Source organism: Pongo abelii, chromosome 4 (assembly GCF_028885655.2).
Source record: "Pongo abelii isolate AG06213 chromosome 4, NHGRI_mPonAbe1-v2.0_pri, whole genome shotgun sequence".
Lineage (NCBI taxonomy): Eukaryota > Metazoa > Chordata > Mammalia > Primates > Hominidae > Pongo > Pongo abelii.
The window spans coordinates 86,348,018-86,373,600 of NC_071989.2; the positions used below are offsets into that span (position 1 = coordinate 86,348,018).

The 25,583-nt window shown below is 42.0% G+C and overlaps 1 protein-coding gene across 1 annotated transcript in view; it reads right to left on the reverse strand.

Moving 5' to 3' along the window:
• Window positions 1-25,583, reverse strand: part of ARSB (arylsulfatase B) — a 219,062-nt gene that overhangs the window by 4,072 nt on the left and 189,407 nt on the right. Inside the window, exon 7 of the mRNA XM_024246894.3 lies at window positions 567-689. Within this exon, the coding sequence (XP_024102662.3) occupies window positions 567-689 (123 nt within the window). The remainder of the gene's footprint in view (window positions 1-566; window positions 690-25,583) is intronic.

The following is a 25,583-nucleotide window of genomic DNA, read 5'->3' on the forward strand; positions in this document are numbered from 1 at the left end:
TCCTTTCACCCCTGCTACAGTTAATTCTCTCTGTCTTTCTCTCTCTCTCTCTCTCTTTTTTTTGGTTAGGACGAGTAGGTTAAACCATTCCTTCTTATCTCCTCATTCAGCAGCCCCAGAGATATGTTTCGCAAAAGGCATTTGTTACTTCGGTAAGCTTCTCCTTGATGATCCATTGGGAAAGCTTACTTGCACCATGACAACGATGGAAGCTGTGTAATTGGGAACAGGCGGAGTCTTAGAAGTGGGAAAAGAAAACCCTGAATAAATAGTTGTCTTTCTAGGACATATATCAGGAGGGATCATGAAAGATTAGAAAGACAAATTAAGATTTCAGGTATCTGAGCAAAGTGAGGTAAGTGGTAGGGCTTAGGGGCCTTGAGGAGGAGTCACAGAGGAAGAGATGGGAAACGGTTAGAACAAGAGTGATAATGTCCTCTCTTTCCAGAGAAATGGCCGTGGGAATCAAATCCCAGGAGTGCAGATAGACTGGAGATACCGCCCTGAGGACACAGCCCTCCTTTGTCTACCACGGGAAGGGAAGTTTGCTAAGCTAAGCACTCTACCTGGGTAGCCCGTGAGGAGTTTCCAATTTCCATGTCTAATTGCAGCATGGACAGATGTGTTAAAGGCTGAATATTCTGGAAGAGAAGAGTCATCCTTTGCTGGAGCCATGCTGTTCCTGGGACCTGGGAAGAAATAGTTTGAAAGAATTAGATCGCTGTTATTGGAATATGTTGTTATAAATCAGCATTTTATACCCTTGCAGAACAGTAGCTTTCATTCAACACTGGAGTGCAAATGTGTATCTTGCCACAGAAATGAATCTTTTATTAAATCCAAACAGAAAGCTATAGTTACATGAAATGTCAGTCATAAACCACCGCAAATATAAAGGAAATCCCAAAGAGATTACAACACTAATTCATCCTTAAAATCGCTATGTTCTGCCAATGTACAGCTAGCCATATGCAGAACAGTGTTCTGTTACAGCAGGGTGACTTTTTTTTGGTTTTTGTTTTTGGCTGTCAAACATTTAAATACATTTTCTGTGTATACTTATACCTATGTAAATAATATAAGAAATTATAAAATGTACATTTTAATGCAGTCATTTCAAGCTATGAGAGTTCATGCATGCCATGATAGAGTACAAAGACTTGTTTTTTAACAACTCTTACGGAATCTAAAAGTGAGCAGTACTCAGTTAACTATTCAGACAGGATAACTATGGGGGTAAGAATAAATTTGGTATACAAATTTTTGGCTGGTATCATGGATTATATTAATTTATCATTTTTGAGATCTTATATTAATTGATCATCAGGTTGGTTTTTCGCTTTTGTGGGGAGCAATTACTAATCTCTACCACCTCTTAAGTTTGAAACCAATTAAGAGGTAGAGGATAGACAGATGGAACAAAAAATACTGCTTTTGTTACTGACAAAATCTATTGGAGAGAATATGGCTTCAGATCTGTAGCAGAGAGATCTTGTTTGTAATTGACCCTTGACTTAGAAAGATTTAACCCTCACCATTGATCTTGCTGAACACCCAATGGGCTCCCTTAGAGCACACAGCCGAGAGCAGACCAGAGTGCTTATATATATCCAGGTAACAGGCTGGCTGGAAATTGGACAGCAAAAAGGGTCTGGGTTGAACATGCTCAGTTCCTCCTTTTGAATAACTCCTTCCTTTGCCTGATTATGAAAGGAGTGAACAAGGCAAGAGTTCTACTCTTGTGGAAGACCCTGGTGGGTCCACGAAGGCCCTCACCTCACTCCTACCTAAGCCTATGGTTGAGGCCTAGCTGAATAACATATAGTCTGTTTTAAGCCCACATTTATCTGTTAGCTTTTCAAATATGGTCACGGCAATCATCTTGGGATCACTTCGAACGGTTGCTGAACCACCAGCCTAATAATTAACTGTCATAATATGTGATATGTCTGTAAAAGTATAGACTCCATTGGAGTGGTTAACCCATCTGTCTGCCTTCCTTTGATAATAGACTTTGAGAGAGCCCTTCTCCTCACCCACGCAGGACTTCTGTGCTCCTGGGGTTTTCATGCAGGGTGTGTCGGTGGTGGAAAAGGCGGGACATGCCATTCTTTCGACAGTCTTTTGGAAATGACCTTGTAGAGACAAGCTGGAGACAGATCCAGCAAACACTGGTGCTTTCAGAGCTTCAGTCTCAACAATCACACAGCAGCAAATCTTTAGCACCAAAGAGGAAAATATTTTTGACTTCTTGTTTCTCTGCTTGTGGATATTTTGGCTCCAATACAAACGGATGCTTCTAGTACTTGAGGTGCATGAGCATGTCTATCACAGGAAGTGGTTGCTAACATACAGACTGTGGTAAAACTGTGAACCCTCATGGTTTACTCCTCACAAGTTTGTATGAAGGCCACATTTTGATACCAAAGAATGTTAAATAAAACAAGCATGTTTTGTGAACACAAACAAAAAAAGGAAATTTAACTATCTCATCTATACTTATATTTATACACATTTTTTTCTTAAAACAAACAGGAACATAAAATACCTAAACAATAAATAAGCCTAAGACTAAACTATGAAAGATACTATTATCTCGACTTTATTGTTTTCATTTTGAGAAATTAAACAAAGGGAAAATTACAAAGAATAATATGACTAACACCCTATGAGCCATCACCCAAAATGAACAGATGTTAACATTTTACCATGTTTGCCTTTTTTTAAAAAAATAAAAGAAACTGGACAATAAAAATGAAGTTGAAGTCTCCTTTGTCCCTATCCTCAAACCCTGTCCTTTCATTTACTCCTCTAGAGGCTGCTGCTATTGCGACTTCAGTGCATCCTTCAGCCATTTTAAAATGCAGAATACATATGTGCCAAAGGATAATATATAGCACTGTTTTATGCTTTAAAAATGTATGTGTGTACTGTTGGTGGGAGTGTAAATTAGTAAAGGTATTATGGAAGACAGTATGGAGGTTCCTCAAAATATTAAAAATAGAACTACCATACAGTGCAGTAATCCCACCACTAGGTATTTATCCAAAGGAAAGGAAATCAGTATACTAAAGGGATACCTGCACCTCCATGTTTATTGCAACACTATTTATAATAGTCAAGATATGGAATCAACCTAAGTGTCCATCAATAGATGAACAGATAAAGAAAATGTGGTATATAGACACAACCGGATACTATTCATCCATAAAAAAGAGTTTGTTGGTAAAGCCATCTAGGCCTAGAGTTTTCTTTGTGGGAAGGTTTGAAATTATTGATTTAATTTCCTGAGCAGGTATAGGACCATTTAGATCTTCTATTTCTCCCTTTGTCAGTTTTGATAACTTGTATTTTATTAGGAATTTGTGTAGTATATGTGAACTTGTTTTGTATTATCTTTTAAATGTTTGTAGCATCTGTAGTAACATTGCCTGTTTATTCCTGATATTGGCAATTCATGCTTCTCATTTTTTTCCAAGATACATTTTGCTAGTGTTTAATTGATTTTATTAGTTTTTTTTTTTTTTTTTTTTTTTTAGATGGAGTCTTGCTCTGTTACCCAGGCTGGAGTGCAGTGGTACGATCTTGGCTCACTGCAACCTCTGCCTCCGGAGTTCAAGCAATTCTCCTGCCTCAGCCTCCCGAGTAGCTGGGATTACAGGTGCATGCCACCATGCCCAGCTAATTTTTTGTATTTTTAGTAGAGACAGGGTTTCACCATGTTGGCCAGGCTGGTCTGGAACTCCTGACCTCATGATCCGCCCGTCTTGGCCTCCCAAAGTGCTGGGATTACAGGCGTCAGTCACCGCATCCGGCCTGATTTTATTAGTCTTTTCAAACAACAAACTTTTGGCCTTGTAGATCCTATCTGTAGTATGTTTGTTTTCTATTTCATTAACTTCTTTTATCTTTATTATTTCCCTCCCTTTATTTTCTTTGGGCTTAATTTGTTATTTTTTTATAACCTTTTGAATAACAGATATTCAACATTTTCATTTCTAATACGTACTATGAATTATCCAAGCACCAATGTAAAAAATATGTAGTCTGAAGTTGTTGGGCTCAATGCTCTGTATATCATTTAGGTCAAGTTTGTTAACTATGGTGTTCAAATCTTTTATACCTTTATGGTCATTTTTGTTTGTTTGCTTGTTCTATCAGTTACTGAGAGAGGTATGTTAAAAATCTCTTCTATGACTGGATAATTATTTTGAAAACTCCCTCTTTAATTCTAATAATGCTTTCCTCCTTTAAATCTACTTTGTCTGATGTATAGATAGCTCAGTTTTAGCTGTCATTGTTGCTCCTGTTAGTACCTGCATAATATATTTTTTTCATCCATCTGTCAACATGTGTGAGACCCTTACGCAATAGAAAGAAGTACAAAACAGGGTGTGATAGGCAGGATAATGGTTCCCCAAAATGTCAACATCCTAATCTCCCAGAACCTATGAATACATTACCTTCCATGCCATAAGGGACTCTGCAGATATGATTATAGGTAAGACCTGTAAGATGTGAGGATTATCTCAGATTTATCTGGGTGGGCCCGATCTAATGACATGAGTTCATAAATGCAGGGAGTACTTCTTGATTATGGTTAGAGGGAGATGTGGCTGCAGAAGAAGGGTCAGAGAGGTGGCAACTTTTCCTTCTAATCAATAGGGAGACATAAGAGGAATTTAAATACATGTTTTAAAGAGTATATCATATAGTTCACATATGATCAAATTCACCCATTTTTAGTGTAAAATTCCATGGTTTTTAGTATGATATATTCGCAAAGTTGTATAACCATCACTGTAACATATTTTAGAACATTTTTATCACCCCGGAAAGAAACCCTGCACCATTAGCAGTTAATCCCCATTTACTCCCACACCCTCCAGCCCTAGGCAACCCTTAACCCACTTTGTGCTCTGGATTTACCTATTCTGGACATTTTATATACATAGGATCAGACAATATGTGGCCTTTTGTGTCTGGCTTCTTTCACTTGGCATAATGTTCTCAAGGTTCATTCATTTTGTAGCATGTATCAGTACTTCATTCTTTTTAAATAATGAATAATATTCCTTTCATTCCTGTATATTGCCAAAAATATACCACATTTTCTTCATTCATCAATTAATGGACACTTCTTTGTTTATACTTTTTGGCTACTATGAGTAATGTTGCCATGAACATTCATGTACAATTTCAGTGTGTATGTACATCTTCACTTCTCTTGGGTATATATCTAGAAGCAGAATTGCTGAGTTATATGGTATGTCTATGTTTAACCTTTCAAGTAACTGCAGAGCATTAAAAAATGGCTGAAATGTGTTCTGTATTACATTCTCAATTTTATTCTTTTTAGAGACAGGATCTCACTCCATCACCCAGGCTGGAGTGCGATCTTACCTTTAGCCCACTGCATCCTTAAATTCCTAGGCTCAAGTGATCCTCTCACTTCAGCCTCCAGAATAGCTGGGACTACAGGCACATGCCATCATGCCCAGCTGATTTTTTATAGAGATGGAGGTCTTGCAATGTTCCCCAGGCTTGTCTTCTGGCCTCAAGCAATCCTCTCACTCCAGCCTTCCAAAGTGCTGGGATTACAGGCATGAGCCACCATACCCACCCAATTTCATCCTTTTGTATACAGATAGCTCAGTTGTCTCAGAACAATTTGAGAGAGTATTCTTTTCCTCTTTAATTGTCTTGCTATCCTTGTCAAAACACAATTGACCATGAGGTTTATTTCTGGACTCTCGATTCCATTCCATTGATCTATAGTTTTTAAAAAATAGATTATCTATCTATCTATCTATCTATCTATCTATCTATCTATCTAGATACAGGGTCTCACTATGTTGGCCAGGCTGGTCTCAAACTCCTGGCCTCAAGCGATCCAGCCTCCCAAAGTGCTGAGATTACAGGTGTGAGCCACACACCTAGCTGATCTATGTCTATTCTTATGCCAGTACCACACTACCTGGACTTGTCAAGCTTAGCAGTAACCTTAGAAATCAGCAAGCCTGAGTCCTCTCATTTTTATTTTTTCCCAAGATTGCTTTGGCTGCACTGGGTGTTTTCACTATTAACTTGACAGTGTATTAGATAAACTGTCAGGACCAAAGACAGGAGGCAGAGGTTTCTTAGAATGTTAACAAACTTTTTAAAATTTCTTTGACAGAGTTGGACTAGATTCCGATTTAAGAAATATTTGTTGATTAATAATTGTATGTGGTAATATAGCACTGTGTTCTGGAATTCTACGACATGAAGTGATGAGCAAAGAGACATCTAAGAGAAGTTCCCAAGGTGAAATCCAAGATATTTGGTGACAAAAGAATATAAAAGATGAATAAAATCCAAGGTTTTGAGTTTGGTGATTGAGAGAATAGTGTTGATATTGGCAGAATAGAGATGTTGAGATGGGAAATAGTGGGGAGTATAGGATTCTGGAATGAGACATACTGACTTTAGGAATTAACTTGAGCTCAAGGTAGACGGCTCCACGACATATCGGAGCTATAGGACTGGCCTCTGTCTGACAGACTGAGGCACACACTAAGCACCACCTGCAATGCAGTGATCGCCTAACCCTGGAAGCGGATTCGCTGCCTAGGGAGGGAAGCAAGAAAGCAGACGCCCAGAAACAGAGCACTGAGGGCCAAAGGAAAACAGCAAACAGAGTAGAGAAGAAAATAATATGAGGAAGTGAACCAGTTAAACAGGATATCGCAGAAGCCAAGAGAGCAGAAGGTTTCAGATGGCGAATCAGAGGAGCCAAATATTCCATCTATTAGCTTGATGAATGGGCAGAAGCTAGGGAGTTAAGAGAGAAGTATAAACAAACAAATTTTTCTCGTTTCCTTCTGAGCTGAAAGCCACCTCTGAGATAATAAAGCTTTCTGGCCAGACAGAAATATTCAGCTATAAGATGGATTAGCCATGTGTATTGATTTTGGATGGGAAAAAGGAGATCAGCAGAAAATTTTAGGACGGATGAAATATGTTACATAATACGTAGTAAACTTACAGCACTCCTTATCTGAGCAACCCCTAGAAATTGGGAGTTGTTTGTTACCAGAATGAGGTGGGCTGGTGGTGGTTTCAGTGGAGAACTGTGTTCTCCAGACCCAAAGTAGGTTCTGGAAGTAACTCGGAAGTTGTCTTGAAATAGGATGGTGAGTTAGTGGGTCGGGGTCCAGGTTCACCAACTCCATTTCAACAGAGTTCAACTCCTTAAGGAAGAATCTATAATATCTGCTAAATATGTTGTACTTCTCTACATGTTTTTAATTTATTTTTTTATTTTTTGAGATAAGGTCTTACTCTGTTGTCCAGGCTAAAATACAGTGGTGAGATCACAGCTTACTGCAGCCTTGAACTTCTTGGCTCAAATGATCCTCCTACCTCAGCCTCCTGAGTGGTTAGGACCACAGGCATGTGCTACCGTGCCTAGCTAATTTTTAAAAAATTAGAAAAAAAAATTTTAAAGAGGCCACTATGATTTTTGTAATTGTCTCCCTACGTTACCAGGCTGGTCTGAAACTCCTGGCCTCAAGCCATCCTCGCACTTTGGCTTCCCAAAGTGCTGAGATATTACAAGTGTGAGCTACCACACCTGGCCTACATTTTTGTTTGAAGAAAGGGTCTTTGGCTAATATATATAGTTTGAAATACACTAATTAGTGATTGGCAATGGGTTCACCAAACAGGGAAGGGACTGAGGGGAGGCCTGGAGATACTTCTGATCTTCATGAAAGGCAATCCTGCTCTCTTGACTGCACAGGGCATCCTCTTGACCTTGGAAAATATTGTATAATACAGTCTATGATTGTACTTTTAGGAAACACAGTATTTTTCATAACAACGCAATTTATATGTTTGTTGTATATATGTTGGAAAATATGGAAAAACATGAAAAGGAAAATAAAAATGACCTGTTAAATTATTAGTTGCTGTTAACATTTTGGTATATAGCCTTTGAGACTTTTAACTACATAATGCTTAAACAAAATAAATCTGTGAGCTGACCTGCAAATAAGAAGAGGAAAGTCCATGGAAGACAGGAAGTTTTCATGCCCGGAGAGAAGAGCATGGGTAGAGATCAGCAAGAAATTAGTAGAGAACCTAACAATCCATCCAAAGTATGAAAGCAACCAAGAACCAGTTTGGCTTCTGAAGAGGGAAATGATGTACAAAAGCAATATCCCAGAAAGGCAGTTCTTAACGATGCATGTACAGCAGACTGGAGTGATATGGTATGGAGCCTACAAAGTCATCACAAAGGCCACCATCATATCCTGGAGGGCAGGCTGCAGCTGACAAAATGGTGAAAAAGAGTGAATTCAAGAAGGACTCAATTTGTACTATAAAGCATTTGGGGTGGAAGCCATAGAGAGAAATAATAATAATAAAATAGTAATAGCAGCTAATATTTAGCAAACATAATACAGATGAGGCATTGTTTTAAGCACTTGGTGTCTAATTTAATCCTTGTGAAAGCCCCATGGATGAAGAAACTGAGGCACAGAGAGGTTAAAGGCACATAGCACCATTTGGGTCAATATGAGGAATATGTTTCCACCAGACAGAGCTTCCTCAAGACAGAAAGAATGAGTTTCCTTGGGGAGGGTGATTTTCTGGCAATAGAGGTGTGCAAGCAAGGGCTTGGCAGGGTGGTGAGGGAAGCGTGGCACAAACAGCGCTGTAGGGTGAACGGGAGGGTCTGGAGGCACTTCCTCTCTGAAATGCTGCTCAAGTACAATGAGCTGGGCATGATTGGAGAATGGGGCTTAGGAAGACCTACTGTTGTGACCCTGAAGGAAAGCAGTGCTAGGGATGGTAATGAGGATGGAGGAAAGGGCTGTATCATTGAAGTGGCATCCTACCAGCCCTTCTCCAGGAGGCCATAGTACACAGTAGTACAGAACATGCACTTTTGGAGCCAGACTGCTTGGGTTTGAATCTCAGCTCCATCACTCACTGGCTGTGTGATCTTGGTGTTAGCTGGCCTCCCTAGGCCTCAGTTTCAGTATTGTTGTGAGGTCTAAATGCAACGATACATTAAAAATGTCTAGTACTAAGTACAGCACATAGAAAGTGCGCAGTAAATGTTATTACCACCTGTGCAATCTTGGGCAACTTTTTAAACTTCCCATGCCTCAGATTACTATCTATAAAATTAACATAACAGTAGCAAGTGAGATAAGACATATATAGTGCTTAGTAGAATATCTGGTATATTGTTAAGACTATTGCCAACATTAAAGATAATAATATCTAATACTTAAATACTACATGCTTATAAACATAAAACACTGCTTTAAGTGTTCTATGTATAACTCATTTAATCCTTGCTCTATGAAACAGATAATAACATCTGTCACTAACTATCACCGAATGGTAGCTATTATCATCAGTATAATATAATTTCATTTTCTTTTACAACCTCTTCTACCCAAGACCTTACAAAGAGGAGGAAAGGAGGCAAAAATCACTATTATATCAGAAAAACAAAATAAAACCAAACAAAAAAACAACCAAAGTCACTTCTCTGGTGTGGATTTAGAAAGGGTCTATATTTGCTCCCCTGTTTATGTTCCAGAATTTGAAGAGGGTTAGGGTAAAAAGGATTTATGTGTGGAAGCTATAATTTACCACTTTTAGTCTGTAGCCCCTTTTCTGTCTGGTTTGTTTGGCCTGCCATTCATTTCTACTGAGTTCTATTTGATTTTATCATTTCACAATTTATGAAGATCAGCAAAATTTCATTCTTTGCCAATAACCCATCTGACTTTCCCTGCCAGTGTGATGCCACCTTCACTTAATGATGTATGCATATTTACTTACGGTAAAACTTACTCACTTGGGCTAAGTGAGAAAAACACCCCAGCTGTCCCAGAAATTTGGTTCTTGAGGAGTTTTCTAATCTGGAAATTCTGTCGAGTATGTTTTTAATGTACAGGCAAGATTTAGGTTTAATTAGCAACTATCTTCAACTTTTGTACTTAAAAGTTCCTAAAAGTAGCTTGTTTATTTATTATGTAAATCAAATGTGTCTCTTAAAGCTTATTTACGCTGAAGTTTAGTTTATACTAAACATCTGATTGGCTGACCACTTCTTTATGGCTCACTCTAACAAAAGTTCAAAGGATCTCAAACTCAAAGTGAGGTTCAAGTCATTAAGGTCCTTCATGTGCCAGCTAATTAGAGACCCAGAGCCCGTGAGTCCCCCTCCCAGATCAGCGCACCCAGGCTGCATCTGAGCGACTGCGCTGGTGCACATGTGGCTCAAATCTCCAGTCTGCTCATGGTTTTGAATGTCCCAACAACTGCAGGCTTTGGCCAAGGCCACCCTCTCATCTTGCTGTGTGGTAAGGGCTTACATATCCAGACGTGCACGTATGCACTGTTGTCTAGATTTTTGTTTTTATAAATCATCGTGGACCTAAAAATAGTTTTTTCCTAAAATTAATTCCCTAAAATACACTGACTAGAAGCCCCACACTCTGAACTGATGCTTTAGTGAACCTCTTTGCTTAATTTTTGAAGATGAAAAAGCCCCTAACAGCTGGGAAGTGGGGCTGTGCACAGCTGTTTTGGATGGCGCGGTGGCATGTGTATGCCAGGCGTGTCCAATCTTCTGGCTTCCTTGAACCACACTGGAAGAAGAAGAATTGCCTTGGGCCACACATAAAATACACTAACACTAATGACAGCTGATGAGCTAACAAAAAAAGACATTGCCAAAAAACTCATAATGTTTTAAGAAAGTTTATAGGCACGGTGGCTCACGCCTGTAATCCCAGCACTTTGGGAGGCCGAGGCGGGCAGATCACTTGAGGCCAGGAGTTCGAGACCAGCCTGGCCACTGTGGTAAAACCCCATTTCTACTAAAAATACAAAACTTAGCCAGGTGTGATGGTGCATGCCTGTAATCCCAGCTACTCAGGAGGCTGAGGCATGAGAAGCACTTGAACCCAGGAGGTGGAGGTTGCAGCGAGCCGAGATCGCACCACTGCACTCCAGCCTGGACGACAGAGTGAGAATCTGTCACAAAACAAAAAAAGAAAGAAAGAAAGAAAAGTTATGCATTCAAAGCCATCCTGGGCCACGGGTTTGAATAAGCTTGCCCTATGCCATCACTCTGGTTCTGAAAAGTAACTCAGAGAAATCAATCACTGGCATTTCAATAGCCTTTAGAACAAGCTCTTTTTCTTATCTTATAAAGTCATTTAACCACTCTGAGTTCCTGTTTCCTTGCATGCAAAAATGAGAACCAAAATACTGCCTAAATAGAATGAGTGTGAAGAGGAAATAAGATTCTACACGTAGTGAGCATTCTGTGCAGCATAAGTGCACGGATTCTGGGTACAGGTCTCTTGAATTTCCACAGCGGTTGCCATAAGCCCAGACAAAGAGGTAAAACCGACTGACCAACTGAAAGAAATCATTTCAATATATGTTGAACCTATGGCCTCTGACTGACAGCTGTCAAAGTCAAGGTGTGACCAACTGCTCAACCCCCTTATGACTGTCAGATCTGAACCAACTGCAAAGGGAACAAGGTATTGTTAGAAAATTATGTGGGGAAAATGTGGTAACACCACCACCTAAATTCTATACGCCACACTACAGGTCTGGCCAGAATTGTAAAAACAGAGGGAAATAGAACAGAGATTCCCAATTCTGGTTCTGCCTTGGGGTCACTGGAGCCTACAGTCCCTTTCATACCTATCTTTGGTTCCCTTAGTCTAGCCCAGCTGAGCCCTGGCCTCCTGCTTGGCCCAGCCTGGCCAAACATAGGCTGCCTGAAATTACCATCTTCAGCAGCATCTGTTGCACTTATGATGGTCTTTGCACAGCTATTGCCCTAGGACAGTCCCACAGAGGACTTCCTGCCTCACCAGGTAGCCCATGTCACGGATGGTCAGCTGGAGCAATTGGAAAGATCTCAAATGTGCCTCCTATAGTATCCACCCTATTATTTTCATGCTGCCTGCAGTGGGCACCTAGGAGACATTCAACTCCCACTCCTTAGAAGACAACGCTCTTTTTCCCACCTCCACACTTATCTTACACATAGTGGGGACAGGGAGGAGCAGGAAGTTTCTACTCTAATTGGCATTTTTATTTAAAATAAATTTTATAGCTAAATCAAATGTTTATGAGCATGGATGTACTCAGTTGGTCAGCGAATTTCAGAATGGAAGAAACAAAAAGATGTCCTCCCAACTGCTTGGGAATCAGAGTCTGGAAAGGAAGAGTAAGGAGACAGCAGACTGCTGAGAAGTGTCTCGATCCTGTGGCCATGGTCCCCCCCAAAGCAGATTGATTTACTTCGTCAACAAATACTTCTCGAACTAGTCCTAGTTGCTGGGCACACAGCCGGGTGGAGGAAGGCAAGGAGACCAGCAGTGATGATCAATTATGATGGGTGTTGTGGCTAGGGATGGGGGCTCTAGGAAGGCAAGGTGGGGACCTTGATTAGTCTAGGGAAAGGAGAAGATCTCCCTGAAGAAGTGATGTCTTAGATGAAACTGGAAGGCTGAATTGGCATTAGAAAGATTTCAATTGTTATTATTTTTTTTGAGGAGATGAGGCAAGTATGTGTGTGGTGGGGGCAGCATGGGAGGAAAGTGGAAAAGGAGAAGAGTGATCTGGGCAGAGGCACAAAGCAACGTAGTACATTCTGTAGAGCCCGTACATTTAGGCCCCAGAAATTCTCAAGTTATATGGTTTCTGCTGCAACCTTAACTTGAGCATAAACATTTCTTTAGGCATTTCCAAATATCTAACCACACTGCTGGAATCAATCTCATCCTGTAGGAGTCTGCTTCTCAGGCTTACTATAAGCTGGCTATAGCTGCTGTAGTGGATTCTAAATTTGCTTGCTATTAATTTTATGAACTGATTTCTCATTCCTGGGCTTGTGGCTCTGTTAAAAAACAAAAACAAAACCCACCAGGGTTCTTGGCTCAAAAGGGCAATTCTAATTCATATATCATTTTGAAAAAAAAAAAAAAAACACAGAATGAATTCAATAGTCTTCAATTGCACAAACATGAAATAAAATAAAAACATCCAGTGTTTATAGAGGCCAGTGAACTAACACTGGCCTCAATAGTAGTAAGAGGGGAGGGGTGTGTAAGTAAGTAGTAAGACGGGAGGGTGTGTCCTAGTGTAGAAGCAAGAGTAAATGTGACCTGTCCTGAAATAGGAGCCTAAAGAATCTAACACAAGGCAAAGAAGATAGGACTGATAAGGGAGGCAAAAAGAAAACAAAAAACAAAGAAGAGAGGTGGGGTGGGGGAGAAAGGCAAAGGGAGAGGTGATAGGAAGGAGGAGGAGGGAGAGGAGGAAGAATGTTTTATCAGGCAGGATATTCGGGGAGTATTTACAAGCCAATTTTTTCTTTTTACCCTGTCTGTCTCACTGCTCGTCAAACTTTTCCAAAATTAGGTGAGGCCAGTGGGGTGACAGGGATAGAGTGAAGCTCAGAGTAACTGGGGCTCAAGCATCATTTAACACCTGACTGTCATAGGCACTTACTAAACATGTGCTGTTCTGTTTTCCAGTTGTCCAGGCTGCCTCTTCACTTTTACCAGAGCTAATTAATAGCAGTATTAGCAGCAAGATTGAGATCCCTGGCTTTGGAGCCAGACTAAATGGGCCAGCTCTCCTACTTCATAACTCTGTAACCATGGGCATTTTACTTAGCCTCTGTTTTCTCGCTGATAAAATCAGTAAGTGCTTCAGAGATTTTTTCGGGAGAATTAAATGAGATAGTACATTGAAAGCCCATAATAGGGTTCCTGGCAGATAGTAAGCTCTCAATAAATGTTAGCTATTATTATTATTATCACCATATAGTAGTTATTGAAATTACACAGTTAAGGCAGTGGTTTTCAAACTTTTAAGGACAAAATCTTCCTCCCAAACAAACTCTATGCAGCTGCCCAGCAGAGGTGGCCAATGTCCACCTTGGTTCACCTTTGGGAGTCTCCAGAGGTCCCTCCAGCTCCATGGACCCTAGGGGGATGCTGGTGGCCCAGGGCACTCTGCTGTATGCCCCCATGTGGGTGCAGGTACACGTGGGGAGTGAGGGGGCCTGGGAGCCACACCAGCTTTGGGGAGGAGGGGGCTGGCTTGTGGGTCTAGATTATAGACCTTTCACAGGCACTGTGCCTTTCACAGGCACTGCCACCCCTCGGGGCCTGTGCAGCTCTGCCAGCGTGTACCAAAGAAGAGTAAAATAGGGAGGGCTGACCACCATTAAATACTTCCCTCATTTCTGAACTTGAACCTGATTGCTGCAAGTTTTCTGTTACACCCTCACTACTTACTTAGAATCCTGTCTGTCCTTGGCGAAATTCTTACAACACAAAACAGGAGTGTTGGGAAAAATATGCCAGACATGAAGCTAATCAGAAAAAGGTGAGGAGGAATATTGCAGATGTTATTTATTACCTACAGGGGACAAATCAAAATGCTCATAATTTTTATATATGCACTCCACATGACGTATTTCAAATGAATCTTAAGTTTATGATTTTCAGTTTACAAAGTCAATTTCTCTGACACCTACTCACTCAGTTCATATTTGATATTTTAAAAGTCCTAGTGAAAAAAGAGCTTTGATGTGGCTTACTCAGCCTAGACAGAGTTCAAATGTTAATCATTATTGCATTGTGCATAGTAAGTATTCAGAGAATGTGCTGGTGTTACAGGGAACTTCAACAATTGGTTAATGTCTGACATCAGCCAGGAGTGTTGATTGAGCAGTGTAAACCAAAAACGACAGAAAACAACCATTCAATGAATCCTCAACTCATGACCGTTGTAGTAAATTAAGCCACCTATACCTGAAACAGGTTGACGAAAGCTCTTCTCATGCTTTGGTTTAAATTGAGTCTTGAAAAAATAACTTATTTCATATTATTCATTTACTTACTAAACAAATACCTATTTTGTTGATCACTGTATGTGTTAGACACTAAATCTTCAGAATGAATAAGCTGGAGTCCAGCAGGTAATAATAAAATAATTTTGTTTAACCACCATAAATTCTAAAATAGTGGAATAAACACTTGTTGCCTGAATAAATAAAACACACAAAGTGCCAGGAGATTCCAAAAGACATACCAATTCCCCAGGAGGATCCAGGAAGAGCCCTATGGATGGGCCAATGCAATAGGTAAAGAAAGAGTGACAAGTATGATCAAGGCAGAAGGAGGGTCTCTCTTTTTGAAATTTTCTTCTTTCTAAGGTGTCCTTCCCCTTTTCAGTCTCTAAGTGAGACAATGCGTGCAAAGCACTTACTGCAGTGCCTGGCATAGAGAAAATGCTCCATCTGGGTTAGCTCTCATTTCTACCTGCCATTCTTTTTTTTTTTTTGACGGAGTCTCGCTCTGTCACCAGGCTGGAGTGCAGTGGCACAATCTTGGCTCACTGCAACCTCTGCCTCCTGGGTTCAAGTGATTCTCCTGCCTCAGCCTCCCGAGTAGCTGGGACTACAGGCGCACGCCACCATGCCCAGCTAATTTTTGTATTTTTACTAGAGACGGGGTTTCACCATGTTGGCCAGGATGGTCTCGATCTCTTGACCTTGTGATCCACCTGCCTTGGTCTCCCAAAGTGCCAGGATTACAGGCACGAGCCACTGTGCCCGGCCTCTACCTGCCATTCTTTTCAGCCTCATTTATTTATTCTTTTTTCACTGTTCATCTCTTCAATGTTTTCATTCCTCTAGTTTCCATGCCCAACATTTTGCTGGGTATTCTAGACTCTAGAATCTTATCTCTAACCCAGGCTGTTCTTTTGTGTATCCAACCATAGTGCCTCTAGCCCAGGTGAACCTGCACAGTAAACAAAGCCCAGCCTTCTCACTTCCTTTTCACATCATTTCTTCGATGGTGCTCCACTCCTGTGTTTCACATAGGGATATTGACATCCATCTGCTGGCCTTGGCCATCAAAACAGGTTCAACCTCTTCAGCTTGTCTCTCCCTGTATCCACCATGGACAATAGCTTACCTACTCTCTCTGGCTCCATCACCTTTCTGCTGACCCCCGAGCCATCCTGCTTTTTGGGGTAAGGGTAGGAATCACAGAGATCCTGTATATTCAGCTGCCCCTAAGATAGCTTTATGGGTAACCCCTCTCTAGTGTCCGATGTGCACTGCCAAGTCCTGGGCTCTCAAACTGGGTGCCTTGTCTCCACTTCTTCTGGCTGTATTTAAGGTGGAAAAAATATATGGACTGAGAAGAGAACAGGGAGGAGGATGGAATTCTGGAAAGAAACACCATTTGAAAGGCAAAGCATAGGGGAAGGGGCCTCTAAAAGGCTGAGAAGGAGGAGTTAGACTAGAAGAAGGCCTCAGAAGCCAGGGGAAATACTCCATGGAGAAAATGGTTAATGTCAAAGAGAGGGAAAGTATGAGAAAGCAGGAAAGGAGATAACTGGATTTGGCAACAGGATATTATAGATGATGTGGAGACAGAAAATGCACTGAGCTTTTAACATATAATGGCCATAATAAACATGAACTTGCGGATCTGATGAGCTGGTAACAACAAAGATAAGATTGGAAGAAAAGCAAGTATTTTTTTCTAATCATCCTCCAATTAAAGTGACAACAGACAGCCATCTCCAGTTCTGGCACCAGCAGATGCTAATCGAATACAGAACTAGGGCCACCATTGAATTCACATTTTTGGTCTGTCTCTCTCTAAATACACGTTTTTTAAAGTAATTGGTAGAGTCTGTCAACAAATGGTTATAAATAGGCATTGTGTGTAAAAAAAAAAACAAAAAAAGGAAACGAAATCCAAAATATTCCTCTTCAGCCTGTGATTATGATGACGAGCATGGCCCAGGCTGAGTCTCTGGCAAGGGATGAAAGGAGAAAGACCCCCCCCGCCCCCAACATGGCATTTAGTGCAATCCCAACCACAAAGCCTCACCATCCAAAACGCCTTGCTGAAGGCTGAGCTCACCCTGAGTTGTACAGTTCATATTCCGGTGTGCAGGAAAGACGTGTCTAGGCTCTGAGCACATTTTTGGATAAGGATGAAATAATGTTCATTTAATACTTAATTTGGAAAAAGGGCCCTGCCCACAGAATCAGCCTTTTAATGGCTGTCAGGTGGGCCTGCCCCCTCCGGGAAGCTTGGTGATGCCATCCCTCCTGACCCCGGGAGCCCATACTCGGGTAGCAGCGGCAACAATTACAGTGCAGAAAACTGAAGCTGGCTGGCGTTCTTCCAAGGGCAGTCCTCCACAACATTGCTATCCATGGCCCAAACCCAGGCATGTTACACAAACCCTGTAATCACTGACATGAGGGCCACTAGGTGATGCTTGCCAAAGGTAAAAAAGCAAACATTTGAGACAACTCTTTCTAGCCTCCTCTAGTTCTTGGCAGCAGCCCCTGAAAGTAAGGATGTTTTATATTTTGAGAAGTTATCAGGGTTTCACATGAACTGGGATTCAGAACACAATTTCTCTTTCCAATGAAAACTGGAAACACATCTGAGACAGTAAGCAAAGATGGTTTCTTAGCTCTACAATTGACTTAGAATGAAATATGAAGGAGGTGCCACCCAGCTCTTCAGAGCAGCTTTGAAAAGGTTCAGCTTCAGAGCGCACCCGCCTCAAGTGCTCAAGAATCTGTAGATGCAGATTTGAATTCGGCAGCTTGGTTATGAAGCTCAACAGACAGACATCCTGAGATTCCTGAAGGCTCAGTCCTCTCTCAAACAACCCATGTTAACTTTCACATCCATAATCCCAGCGTGCTTCCTGAGAAATGCCAACCGTTAGACACTTAGCCACATTCATGAAGTGACTCACTTGAGGGGCAGAATCTGAATCTGTGCTGGCTAGCTGAGTCTGGAGAGAGACTCCCTCCCTAACAGTCAGTTTGTCTCTTTTCCTTCCCCTGATGCTGGTGCTCGCCTACTCACATGAAGGGTGATGTGTACAGCAAAATCCTACTTCTGAACCCGCATACGGAAAACCAATTAAGACGGGGAGAAAAATGAAACAGAACTGAATTTCCCATCTGACTCAAACAAGAATGTTTAGAATCAGGCAGATTTAGAAATAGAATGCAGGAGCCTGCTATCATAGTAGAGGCTCATTTTACTAGAGGATGGTACCCTACAAAGGTGTAGGTGAGCAGAACCCCACAGAGTCAAGGCAGATTTTGAAGCTTTGGCTGGTTGATCTGATGCCCTCTCCTGGCTCTCATAGGGTTTGGCAGATGAAAAATCTGGATAGCAGGGAAAATTTGAAAGACAGAGCCCCAGGGCAACACCCCTACACCTTGCGACCAACCTCTTTCTTGGGGAAAGAAGGATTGTGAATGAAAAAGTGGGAATATTTGTAAGCAAACAATCTGTGACAAACCCAGAGTTGGTTGGCTTCCTGAATAAGCAAAAGAAGCAAAGTAGGGGCCAGTCGTGGTGGCTCACGTCTGTAATCCCAGCACTTTGGGAGGCCGAGGCAGGCAAATCACTTGAGGTCAGGAGTTCAAGACTAGCCTGGCCAACATGGTAAAACCCCATTTCTACTAAAAATATAAAAATTAGCTGGGCGTGGTGGTGTGCACCTGTAGTCCCAGCTACTCAGGAGGCTGAGGCGAGAGGATTGCTTGAACCCAGGAGGCAGAGGTTGCAGTAAACCAAGATCACACCACTGCACTCCAGCCCGGGTGACAGAGCAAGACTTCATCTCAATTAAAAAAAAAAAAAAAAAAAAAAAAAAGAAGCAGCAGCAGCAGCAAAGTAGGAAGCTGTGCACAGAGGCTGGAGGAGCACTCACAGACTCCCCTCCCCACCATGCATTTTACCCAGACCTCTGTTTGGGGCTGGAATTCCCGAAAAAGCATTCCCCCTTAACTGACCAAGACTTTGCATTTTAGAGGGGTTATACATTAAAACAACAATAATAACAAATCAACAAGAATTTTTTGAGCATCTGCCATGTTTAAGAAACTATGTAAGGTGTCACAGGAATTACAGAGAAACATTAAATTAATTAATTATTTTTTTTGGAGGGTGTGCAAGGTACTGTTTTAGATACCAGGAAAAGTATCTCTACTTAAGCAGCTTAGAATGAATTGGGAGAATAAATGTCAATAAAAGGCAATACATGATAAATGCCAAAGGAGTGGTAAGACACAATTTAATTTAAGCATTAATTACTTTGAAGAGTAAGTACTACAGAACTCCAGAGATGGAAAGTCTATTTCTGGTTGGTTGGAGGGGAGACTTCCCAGAGAAGGTGAGACTTACGGGATGAAGTCTTGCACTAAAACATCAGTAGGATTCAGAAAGGAGGATGAGCAGGAACAGGACATCCTAGGCAGAGTGTGGAACAGTACAAGGTGAGAATTCACCAAGTTTGTTTGGACTCTGGATAGTTGAGCACCCTGGCTGGCTTGAGGAGGACAAAGTAAGAATTGTTAGGAAAAGATGGGTTGCATTAGTACCTCCAACATATAGAAGTTAGAACTTTATTCAGTAGGTAATTGAAAGCAAGTAAAATTTTTTTTAGCAGGGATGAAAGGCGTGTTTTAGAAAGATACATCTCCATGTTCATTATACTCTGATTACTCATTAAGTTTCTACGATGACCTGATAGTACAAAAAAGTTGCTCTATACAACAGCCAGGAATAACTCTGTCACTGGAAGGGGATAGTCTACATTGTAAATATGTAAATTAGCATTCTGTATCAGAGCAGAAAGAAACCAATTGAAGAGCCTAGTCAGGGAAGTACCGAACCAGTCCAGGGTTGGATTGGTCAAGTAAGTCTAGACGAAGAATAGAGCAGGAAAAAGGACTGCTAGGTCTGGAATGGCATCACTGGAAGAACACGTGAGAGATGTTGCTTTTGGAGGAAGATGAATTGCATGACATGACCAATTGAACGTGTAGGTTTAGAAGTGCTGATGGATTTGCCACAGGTGCACTCTCACTCACACTCCTCAGCATGCTAGGAATAAAGCTGAAACTGCAACATGGCCCACAGTGTCTGCGTCATCTGCCCCGTCTCCTTCTTGGGATCACACTCTGACCACATTTCTCGGCCTCCCTTGCAGCTGGGTGTGTGTCGGCGGAATGTGAGGGCGTTGGGAGCACCACTTCCAGGCAGGCCTGGGCCCAGAAAACCCTCTCATGCACAGCCTTCCATGCAGAGAAACATGCTGGCCTTGGCAGGTCATTAAAAATGGCAGAGCTGCAAAATGAAAGGAGCTTTGAACAGGGATGTCTAACTGCTCAGGAATATCTAGTTTGCACTTTCTGCAAATGAGAAATAAATGTCTATACTGTTTGAATGTCAGTTTTGGTTTGTTCCAGCAGCCAGTGTTATCTTAACTAATCTGTCATTCTCCCAGTCTCATCTCACCCCACTGCTCTCACTGTGTATGTTCCAACCACACTGGTTTCCTTCAGTTCTTTGGGCACACTAAGCTCTGTTCATCCAGTCTAGCCCTTCCCTGCTGCAAGGGTCTTTGTGTTAGCTCTTTCCTCTACCCAGAGCACTTTCTACAACTCCTCGCCTGATAACTCCTTTTCCAGGTCTCAGATCAAATAACAGTTCCTCAGAGGAACTATTTTTTGACCTCCCAAATTAAGTCAGGGCAACCCCTGTTCATCTTCCATAACACGTCTTACAATTTATCATTATATATTCATTTAATATATTTAATATAATTTAAATTATATTTGTTAAATTAAATTAAATATATTTAATATATGTCTCCCTAGAAAAGTATATGATCCAAAAAAAGCAGGGATCATGACTCTTGTTCACCAGTGTACTGTTCATTCAGCACCTAGCACCGTGTGGGTGTTTGAGAAATATTATGGAATAAATGAATGAACTGGAGTGCTGCAGTCACAGTTAGATTTGAGGATGATAGCAATAGGGACAGAGAGAGAGTGGAGAGAACAGAGCAGCAGGCTGAAAAACAGCTCCGGAAAACACACACTAGGGTACAGCATCTACCTTCCACCCCTAAACAGAGGCCGTGGAGAAGAATAAAGTTTAGAGAAGAGAAACTAATTAGAGAGATAATTATTACAGAATGAAGAGCACTCAAGTTCTTGAGGGGCCTTAGACATCATCTAACCTGTTCTCCCCTTTGCATAGATGAGGAAATAGAAGTAAAGTTCCCTGGCTTAGCTAATTGGTGTCCACGGTGGGGTGGCCATACTAAAAATGTTAGAATTGTTCTGTTTGCATTGATACCTGAGAGGGAATAGGATCAAAGTCTTTAAATTTGTGGCCAGGATAAAACTGTGGTCCTACTGCCAGATTTAAGGGGTGCCTTGTGAAGGTCTCATAATGGACTTAAATGAACCAATGTCTCCTAAGACCTCAACTCCAGGACATTTTCTCCCGCAGGGATTAAAGAGAAGGGGACTGTTTGAAAACATGAGGAAGGGACATCTAGGTCATTGTTTGGTTGTGTTTGCTCTCCTTCAAGTGAAACACTTATCTGAATGCAATAAAGAGGCTTCTTCAGACAGATGAAGAGCAGGCCCTGTGGGTGGAGAGAGTCAGTTTCCTCCCCGGTGGGACTCATCTGCTTTCCCAGAGAGTGTTTTCACTTCCATGTTGAAGCTGGAACTCCAGCCTCCCGACACAATTCTCCCTAACGCACTCTGCTCTGCACTAGGGACGGCCGCCTCTTGTATTAATACGATTAAATTAGCCCAGCAGTTCCCTGGTATCCTTTGAACACTTGAGAGAAAGTCGGCAGCTTACTGGGGCTTTTCCAAGAGAAATATGTGCTACTAAAAACTGATTTCTACACACATCCCTCCCTCCCTTGATCAGGAGGTAATTACTGGGCTATGAAGGCCGCTGAAGCTGGGGCCTGGCAAAGCCAAGTGTGTGCTGCTTTCCGACTGCCAAAGGGAGCAGACAGAGCCCTGGCCTTGCTCCACTGGGGCCTGCACCACTCTTGCAAGCTTCCATGAGTGAGGTCAGTGGCATCCAAGTTCCCACAGAAACAGTGATGGTCTCCTCGGCTGGAGGGCTTGATCAGCCATCTGCTTCCCTGCTCAGGCTGCTTTCCTAGTTGATCCAGCCCAGAGCCCTTGCAGAGCTACAGATGAAGCAAGTGCTATGAAGACCAGAAGTCTTCCTCCATGGGATATAGTCATGTATTCGTTACTTCAACAAATATTTATTGAGCATCTACCCTGTACCTGTGCTGGGCTAGGAACTGGTTTTATCCCATTTGATGATTATTTATTGAACACCTACTTCGTACTAGAAGTTGTACTCCAGTGCTATTCCCTGCAGGCAAGGAGCTGGAGGTCTGGTCAAGGGCCTATTTGTTGTTTCAGTGCCCTTATTCTCCCACCCGAGGGCACCTGGCAGAGCTAGACAGGGCCCCTGGCAGTCCTGCTGAGTGAAAGGTACAAGCAGGCACCCAGATGGCTCTAACAGTCTTCAGCCATTAACGTTCTTTCATTTCAAGGAGCTCACATAAGACACAGGCACAGTGAGACTCTTGCAAAATGAAACAAATGCCAAGGAAGAGAAGTCTCTCAGGATTAGCAACTGCTCACTGCAGATGTAACCAAAATGTGGAATGAAAAAAAAAAAAAGATCCCTTCAGACTCAGTTTCTGTGGGAAAAAAAAGTGTTTCATTTCAGCTCAGCATGATTTTTAAAAAATCAAAACTGATTCAATTCCCTTTTTCTTTCCTTGCCACCCCATCCAAACCACCCTATCATTGAGGTTAGAGGACTTACTTGGTCAATGTCATCACATAAGCCTCTCTTAAGAAAAAAAAGTAGAGAGTAAGTTAGAGAGGATGGGAAGGTTGGGAACTGCCTACTGTTTATATGACAGAAGAAATGGAAACCACTGTACAATTCTAACTTATCAAGCAGGGTGAAAACACCACTAGGAGCAAAAGGGAGAGAGCTCAGAGGGATCAGGAGAAATCTTTTGACATGGCAGATAATTAAGACACTAACAACCAAAGGCAGAAAGGCAAGCTGTAATTACCCAAATGCTTTCAAAGCCTGGAGAGGAGACAAAAATGGATGGTCCCTACTTTAACCAATGTGGATAGCCTGGTAGGGACTGGCCTTTCTGTCCCCAGCATGGTTGGCTGCAGTCATTGGCCTCTGACCTCCCAGCTCCCAGACAGTGGCCATTATACCTGTGCAAGCTGAGGGAATGGGGAAATGCTGCCCCGTGCTCCATGCATCTTCCAGGTCCATGGCAAGTCTCCTGTAAAATCAAGGCCACTTGAGGGCAGGGACTACCCATTCAAGCTCCTTTTATATTATACATAGTACTTTGCTCAGAAAGAGTCACGTGTACATTTGCCAACCAGAGACCATTAGCGGGGACACAGCATCCGGCTTCCAGGGTTTAGTGACAGCAACACACAAGATACTGTTTCTTACAAGTGGGAAGTTCCTCACAGACTTACTCAAATGAGTGCACACTGGAGAGTGAAACAGAGACCCCGACAGACCAACGTTGTCATGTCATAAATCACATTTCCCAGGGGCTGCTGAAAACACCCAGCCTTTTCCTAATAATTGCTGAGTCGCATAACAAGCAAAAGGCTTAATCCTACAAGTTTACCTGTATGCAGAGTTACTTTCCACTTATCTGTATGGAGAATCTGCCATATTAGGGACATATCAGAGAATAATTCAGCCAACGAGGCACACAGGCAGCTATAAGACATTATCAGAACCTACACTGTAGTGATTTTATACCAAGTATGTGAAAATTTAATAAGATTAGAAGGAAAACAAAATGAGGTTGTTAGGAAGAAAGATGTCTTTCTGTTTCTATTCATTATTGTTACTTCTCATTGTTTTCCCTTCTATCCACCCTCCACCACTCCAGGAAGAGGCCACTGGAGGCTCTTTCACTGCTTTCCACAGAGGTAAGAACCATTTCTGAGAAAGCAAGGCTCACTCTTCTCAGCACTGGGTGTTTCTGGTCCTCTCTGACCTTGACTAGAAAAACAAGCAGGAAAGAGGAGGAATGATAATAAACATATGGTCAGCATGCCTTTGTCTTCTGATAAGGAAAGTGGCTGGATGAGCAGGAAAATCCAGTGGAAGCAAATTTAAAATTTTTGATTATCATCGACTGAGCAGACAGGTGGCTCTGTGGGCTCTGGGGCACAGTCACACTTAGACATGATGCCTGTGGAACTGGTTGTGGTGCCAAACCCCAGGCAAGGAGCACTTCAGGGGAGCAGTTATTCGCTGCTGTAGAAAGAACACCACCAGGGAGAGAGAGGCACTGCGAGCTTGGGCTCCTGGAGTCCCCGCCTTGTTGCTTTCTAGCTGTGCAGCCTTGGGGGCAAAGCGCTTAACTTTCTAATACTTTACTTTTCTGTAAAATGAGACTAATACTACCACCCACCTTCACTGGGTTTCTGTGAGCATTAAATGCACTAACGCACGACAAGTGCTGAGCAATAAAATAGAGAGAAAATAGGGTGGCCTTTACTGTTATTATTATAAAATCTGTTCTGGATTACCTTCCTCTCTAACACCCTAGTGTGTAAGTTAGGAACTAAAGGGATGACAATAATCAAACAAAATTAACCCATATGCAGAGAAAATACAAAACAATAACAAAGTCACAGTGTCCCCCGGCATGCGTAACAACTGTATACCTGAAGGATGTCATAGGCTGTTAATATGTAAAGATCTTTAGAGATCTCCTTCTGCATGCAACATGCAGTATCAGACACCATCAGAAAAATAATAATATCTTTCATATGAACAACCATCATTTACTGAGATGGCCCCCTTCAGAAACTTACAGGAAACAAAATGTGATTCGTGGACTGGCACTTCTCCTCTGGATATATTACAGGATTGATGCTTTCAGCCTCCTGTATCCGTGCAACTGGATTTTAAAGCATTTGTAGGTCTGTGCAGCCACACCACACTGTTGTCTCCTATTAAGTTCCTAGTCAGCCACTCCTCATCACCCTGCGCTTCGCAGGTGGCCCACGCACAGCACTCTACATTGACCCAATGACATTCCAGCCTATTAGATTCGCCTCATTATTCTCCACCATCAGCATCTCCTGGATTCCGACTTCGTCTCCATACTCATGATTACTCATAGGCCCTCTGGCCTCTGGAATGTGATAAATATGGTTTTAGTAGCTTCCTTCAAGTCACACTACTGGAAAGTGGCATGTGGACAGGAAGCTAGACAAGGCGGTTACTTCAAATGGGCAGACATCCCCAAAAACTCTACAGTTCCATTTAAGACTCCACCAGCAGGCATGCTCTCGCCATGCTTACTCTTCCGCTCCCTGTCACCTCCAATTAGCTACTCTTTCTCCACTCTCCTGCAACCATATCTGTGGTCTGCACTGGCAGAAAGCTGGGCCATGAAGGTGGGACATGGCTGAGGACAATACAGTGAGCGCAGAGCATTCTGTGTTGGGGTGTGGTGATGGAAGAGGTGTTTTGGGAACACGAGGGTGGTAGAAATAAGGCCAAGCAAAAATCCACTCTGAAAACTGTTAAGCTACTGGACTTAAGAGCTTCTAGTCTCCCTCC